Raw genomic sequence first — 7,243 nt, 5'->3', positions numbered from 1 at the left:
TCCCATCCGGTCGCGCCTTTTCTCTCATTCCCTCAAGTGGCAGTAAGTAATAGAGCGTGACCAATTAAGTGGTAATAACAGAGTTCAATCAATACAAACGGCTTTGCTTCTATGAAGTACTATTCTGGATTTTAATATTTGTCAGTAATACGCAATACGTTGCAGATGAAATGTCCTTAACATGTTAGTTGTAGACAGTACCTCGGGGTAGCATCGGCCCGGTTTATAGTTTGTGACACGCCAATAAAGAAAACCTGGAAAGGATCTGGTTTTACGGAGTTACGCAGTCCGATGTTGTCTGAGCTGTTTGCACTGCATACCCGGTAAACCGTCTTATGGCTTAACGCACCCGGTTTGAACAGTACAAGCTGCATATCCGTATAGATCCATTCACACCAGCAAGGACCCCTACTCTTTACCATAAGTGTCTTTATCCTTTAATATGCTTGAGTTGTGGCTCTCCTCAAATATATATACCGGGTCGTTCTATCTGAGGGACGTCCCTAACCGCAGTTTCACCTGATTGAATTGAATAAATTGGTGAAAAGTGACTTTCACAAGGGCACAACTTCGGTATGTCCCTTGACTCGAACACAGAATGTGCTGGGTGACCATTACGCCACCGTTACTACCGTTAAGAACCAGTTAGCATCTTATACAGGCAGAAGTAACGCCGTTAACAACCAGTGTAGCATGTGATACATGCAGAAGTGACGAAACGTCGTTGACTGATTTCAGAAGAGCCCTTCAGACGTGTGAGAGGGTCACCAGTCCTTAGTGAAGAGCTGACAGGAAAAACACTTAAATGCGACTTTCCTGTCACAACAGCGTTTGAAGTGGCAATTCAGATTGGTTCATATTGTACAGCGGTTGGGCGGTGAAAATAAAGCAGTGGTTTTGTAAAAATAGTTTCTTTAGTCAGTTACGTACTACCAACCTGATGATACTATTCACGGGCGCCGAGTTCTCTTTGCAATTTTCGCCTGGCAACACACATTAGGGAGATAATAAGTAGAATTGAATTAACTTAACTGTGAATCACATACATGTATATTGAAAATGAATTCGAAAAGAAATACGTGTTTAACATTAAACGGGAAATTAAGCACAAGTAGAATACTTCCGTCATATTCATTCGCTGTGTTAATAAATGGATGTTATAAATGGTGTTAGTTATCATATAACTGAAATAGATATGTCAGTACAATTTAAAGGCCCATTCTATTTTTATTGAAGTTGCAACAAAGCAATACAGACGATAGAGGGTATCCCAGGCAGCAATGCTGATGTTTGGTTGTACTATCATCAAACATATATATTACGTAAATTATTGAAGATTTGCATAGAATGAAACAGTAGTGCATCAAATGACAAGCATCCACATATATGCAAAAATTACTCAAAAACAACAACACCGAAATTTCTTTGAAAAAAAAACCCCAACCACTTAAAAGTTGGTTGTCGAGGGTTGATGCACGTGGGATAAAATGGAACCTGTACAACTTCTGCAGTGGGGTGCATGAAGATGGATCGTCCTCGCTCTGTTCTCCTCTTACTGAGGGGATGAGTGACTGCAGGTGAGCTGCTACTAGTCCATTCATGAGCTTGTACATTATCACCATGGAATTTTGTCTCCTAGTGACACAGTCTACACATAGGCAGTATAGATATCACCAGCAAACAGCGAATTGATCTGACATTGCCGTGACTGCGAAAAAGGAGCACATTAAAAAGTACTTGTGAACCGCACATCCGGGATCACTCCTGGCTACACGTGGAGTTTTCCACCAACAGTGACTGAAGGGTCCTTCACAAGCTGAAGTGCTCTTCATGGCCACTTGGGGAATATATAACAGTTACAAGAGGAACGCCACCCGCTATGTACCAGTTGTGTGTGCTTACCGAGAACACAACAGCAGGTTAGAATTGTCTCATCAATGTAGGGAGCTGGGTTGTGTGTGTGTGTGTGTGTGCGTGTGTGTGTGTGTGTGTGTGTGTGTGTGTGTGTGTGTGTGTGTGCGTGTGTGTGTGTGTGTGTGTGTGTGTGTGTGTGTGTGTGTGTGTGTGTGCGTGTGTGTGTGCGTGCGTGCGTGCGTGCGTGCGTGCGTGTGTGTGTGTGTGTGTGTGTGTGTGCGTGCGTGCGCGCTCGCGTGTGTGTGTGTGCGTATATGTGTGAGTGTGATGCATTTGTGTACGCATATGTGCAATACTTTTTGTATTGTGAGTGTCAGTATGTGTTAGTGCGTGTGTGAGTGCATGATTGTGTGTGTGTGTAATTGTGTATGTATGCGTATACTGGTGGATCTAGAATTTGGCTGAAAAATAAAAAGCTCTTACGTTATCTAGGTCGAATGTTAAGGTTTCCCCTATTATTCCAATAAAGACAAGAGGATGTGCTGAATTTGGATTGCTCAGGATAAAAAGTTTCCTTTGGTTCGTCATCGGAAACTGTCGCCCACTATGTACACTGTCCGCTCTACAACAACCTTTCGAAGGCTTAACGTTAACGCTATTGTCAAGCAGCTCACACGACATCTTCTGAACAAACCTGTTCTACTACAGTTCTTACCGCGCTGTAATAACTACACAAACAATCTATCATTTGATCCTACGGTTCATCCTCAATTGATGTTTCTTCCTGTTGAAGCATCGCTAATCTTTCTATCCCACTTTGATTCTGTTGCACAAAGTCATGTACTAAAACTTGTTAGGACCTCTCATGTCTTCAAGGCCTTAACTACATGCTGTATTTGTTGCGATGGTCTTTTCACGAAAGTTTACTTTTGTTGTCTTGCTTTATGCCATACGTGATGGGTTTTTGTGCTTTATGTGAATGTTTACCTTGATGTCAGCGTCAGACAATCACCCCCCCCCCCCACACACGCAAGCTAGACTAATCAAACATTGTTCTCCCCACTCCGATGCGTAACGGCCACGTACACTACCCTGGTATCCGAGAGGAAGACTGAGGACAGCCCTTCGTGACTTCCTTACCCAGTAAGTGGCACCTGAACATATTCTGACCAACTTGAGTGGTACGTTTAGAGAATTTAAGGTAAGATTACTTTCAGCAATCGAACCACCAGATGAAAAGTGGAACATAATTTCCTGTCGAAGGCAGCTGGAATCCGAGCGAAGATTGTGTCAGGACTTATAACATGAACCAAGAAGGCATTCTTCTGCATGGACAGCAACATGACTTTGAAATGACTTACCAAACTAATGAAAGCATTCATACGATCAAACCCATGGTAGGTCCCGATCGTTGCGGATGGCACTTAACGCGAAATCCTCACACTCAAACATGAAACGTTTTTTTGCGACTAAAATAACCAAGTGTCAGACCCCAAAATGTTTTGTTAAAATCCCTCTTTTTCAATTTCTATTGGTTATCTTTGTAAATACATTGCTTTAACTGTGTACGATGAATAGTTTGACATATTAACGTGTTACTAATTCTAACTCATTATCTTAATCTAAAAAAAAATCAGGGCCACGTTGCAATAAACCTATATTCAACCTTGGAGGGATAGTTTGAGGCCTGTATCTGTATCTATATCTGTATCTGTATCTATATAGCCGGTATAACCGCCGTTCGGCGTAACACACCAGCTTCGCAGGCACGCGGCGCGGCAGCAGCTGGTTATATTACACCGAACGACTCATTACCCCTAACCTTTGCACATCTATCTGCAAGCGTTCTTTAAAACTACCGAGAGAAGATGCCCCTACTGTACTTGATTTTGGTGATAACAAGTTCCACTCTACGATAGTTCTGGGAAAGTACGAATTCTTGAACACATCAATCCTAGGTTGGTAACTCTGGTATTTGAAGGCATGACTGTTTCTTGTTCTTTTTTGAGCTGGTATTAGATACTTATCCGTTGGTACGTCCACCTGTTTATTGGTCATTTTGTACATCATGGAAAGTCTGGACATTTTCCTTCTGTCTTCAAGTGACATCCACTGCAAATCTGTTTTCATTTTGGTAACACTAGAATCCCTGTTATAGTTGTTTGTGCAGAATCGGGCAGCTTGGTTCTGTACCCTTTCAAGTTTATCTTTGTCTTTCTTTGTATACGGGTCCCATACTGTAGCGGCATATTCAAGGTTAGGTCTTACTAGTGACGTGTATGCAAGTGATTTTACCCTGGTTGGGCATGCCCACAAGTTGCGTTTGATTACTCCCAATGTCTGTTTAACCTAGGCCTGTACGAAGTTTCATGTCGCATAGATCCTGAACGGTTTACGCTAAAGCTACCAAACGTAATCTTCCAGAGGCGCACAGATGGTTCCCAGCGACTGAACTGCCAAGGAGAAGGCTTCAATAGCCCGGCCCTCTTTGCCTATAAAAGACTTTCATACTTTTTATCTCCACCTGGGTCTTAGATATATGGATGAAGTTCCTTTGAGGGATTACATTTTCAAACTCCCGTCGACCTTTTTGTGCTACTAATTAAAATGACCGAGTGGACCAGGCGGACCCCAAAAATGTTTCCTTTTGAATTCTTATCGGTGATCATTGTACATACATTGCTTCGTCAATGTAAGAAGAATATTATGACTTGTTAGAATATTGCTAATTCCAACTCATTATCATAATTTACGCAAAAGATCAGAAGGACCAAGTTTTTCAGATACCCCATTATGACAAAATATTGGTAGCCAAATTCTAAGTAAATAAAGTAAGTTCACAATTTTTTGTGTTGTCATGGCAATGTAATTCTTTTTGCCAAAATTTGCCAATTCAGATCTAAGCATGGTTTCCTTGGTAAACTATTTTTTTTTCTTACATCAGTTACATTGTATGAAATTCAATGTAATATTAATGATTCCAAATTTATAATTCATGCTGGATTCATGACGTCGTTTGTCGACAAAATCTAATATGACCACCCTCATTAGATAAATTACAATGTTACACATTATATTAGGATGGCACAAAAGTTGCTTTGATATTTTCATCCCCAGAAAATGATGTGGTCATACGATAAGTAGTTTAGGGGTGCGTCTTAAAAGTTTGTTTCAAAAATTGCACATTTTGCTTGGGTCCATTTTGACCTCAGACGGACTGAACACAGACTTTCCTTAAAGTTTATAATTTCCACAGTATTATACCAATCTCTGTAAAAACTGGGGAAGATATAACATGTATTGACTTGTTGCTAAAAGCCGGTGACTTCATTTGAACTGCAACATCTAACATTTTGCGTGACATGTTGACATTTCAACCAACGCGCGGAGGTTATTGAAAGTATGATCACAGCGTTGTTCTGGCGTCAGTAGATGCAACCCATGTCTGAGATCATTAGGTTGTTTGTACCTCGGACTCTGGATATCAATTCATTTCTTCCCTTCGCTCCGAAGGTAAATTATTATGTATGATTGGAGGCGTTCGTACCACTGTAACAGTGGTTGAGGTTTTGCCGCATAACTCAAGGAGCTGTTGAATTGTCATGGAATTCGGTTTGTGGTTGGGTCTTGTTTTAAAATAGAAATAACCATATTGCACTCAACAACAAAACAGGCAAGCAAGTGAGCAAAAAAAAAGAGTCTCAATTGAAGCTAACAGCAGGCACAGCAGCATTATAGTAACATGATTCTTGTACCGTTAAACAGTGTAAGGAATTTGAAACTGTAAAACATTTCATTAAACAGAAGGGGCGTTTATTTTGTTTTGTCTAGGTAATCAGGCACCATGGGAAGAAAGCTGCGCCACCTGCTGATGTTCCTTCTCATCATCCTGAAGGAGCCCAAGACGCCAGAAGCCGGCTGCAGCTGCGCACTATCACGCTGCGACTGCACCAACCGGGGCCTCACCAGCATCCCTCAGAACCTGACAAAAAACATCCGTCGGCTGGATTTGTCACGTAACCAGATAACGATGGTTCAGGCTGGTGCATTTATAAATCTACCCCGTTTACAAGAGCTGGACCTGTCCTCAAACCAGATAACAATGATTCAGCCCAGTGCATTTGAAAATCTGCCCATGCTGCAGTGTTTGTACTTGCACAGCAACAATATAACAAGGGTTCATGAAGGAACATTTGCAAACCTGCCCGCACTCGAACGTTTGAACCTTAGGAACAACAAGCTGTCTGCCATTGATCCTTTAGCTTTTGGATTGTTGTCATCTAGTCCCGTCATAAAACTTGACGGGAACCCCTGGCACTGTGACTGTAAGATGGCTCCCTTCAGATTGAATTTGACTGAATACCGTTCATTTAAAGACCCGATAATCTGCGCCCAACCCACCAACTTACAGGGACAGGATCTTATCGATCTCAATCCTGAAGAATTGGTGTGTGCAGAGCCAACTCTAACAACACTGAATGTTGATGTCCATGTAACCTGTAACAATTATGGTACAACTGCCGGCCCAACAAGAGACCCTGCAGGCAAAACAATGTCAACTCTTAATTCACCACTTGTAGCCACTCCAGAAGAAATAGAAATCACCAGTTACCGTGAAGATGTCCCAGCAACGTCTCATTTTTTATTTCATTTCATTTCTGGCGGTCGCAATGGCTCGAAAACAGGTCCTGCAGGAGCAACAACACGTTCAACCCTTCAAACCACTCCAGGCACACCAGAAAGTAGCAGTTCCAAAGAATCTGTCCCCAGTTTTCCCATACCTGTTCTCATTGGCTCTGTCTGTGGTCCAATATCTGGCATTGCCCTGATCGGCACCGTCATTTTCATAAACTGGTACAAGAAGAGGACCGAAAATAACCCTCCAGACCCTTCTTTAGGCCCAAATTCTAGCATTGCTTTGAGAAACCTTAACATGCCAGGTACTGTAGTGACCAATGATCATTATGAGACAGTGCAGGGTCAGTCTCAGGCCATCATTGAATCCAACCCAAACACCACATCTGCTGTGATGACCAGTGGTCATGACCATCAGTATGAAGATATAGACAAACATGATCAGACAAGGCAGGGGCAGTCTCGGGCCATCATTGAATCCAACCCAAACACCACAGCTGCTGTAGTGACCAGTGGTCATGATCACCAGTATGAAGATATAGACAAACATGATCAGACAGGGCAGGGTCAGTGTCAGGCCATCATTGAATCCAACCCAAACACCACAGCTGCTGTAGTGACCAGTGGTCATGGTCACCAGTATGAAGATGTAGACAAACATGATCAGACAGGGCAGGGCCAGTCTCAGGCAAAAGCTCAACCTCTGAAAGTTGAAGATCTATCCCATAACGAGGTACTAGCTGCCTTAAGCCTA

General features: G+C 42.3%; 1 protein-coding gene across 1 annotated transcript in view; it reads right to left on the bottom strand.

Moving 5' to 3' along the window:
• Nucleotides 1-6,696, bottom strand: part of LOC118420105 — a 17,129-nt gene extending 10,433 nt beyond the window's left edge. The window contains exon 1 of the mRNA XM_035826807.1: nt 6,636-6,696. Coding sequence (XP_035682700.1) covers nt 6,636-6,696 — 61 coding nt within the window. The remainder of the gene's footprint in view (nt 1-6,635) is intronic.
• Between the last annotated feature and the right edge of the window lie 547 nt (nt 6,697-7,243).

This window comes from Branchiostoma floridae, chromosome 7 (genome assembly GCF_000003815.2).
Source record: "Branchiostoma floridae strain S238N-H82 chromosome 7, Bfl_VNyyK, whole genome shotgun sequence".
Lineage (NCBI taxonomy): Eukaryota > Metazoa > Chordata > Leptocardii > Amphioxiformes > Branchiostomatidae > Branchiostoma > Branchiostoma floridae.
Note: the sequence above shows the minus strand (reverse complement) of the source record. Positions and strands in the feature narration are given on the sequence as shown.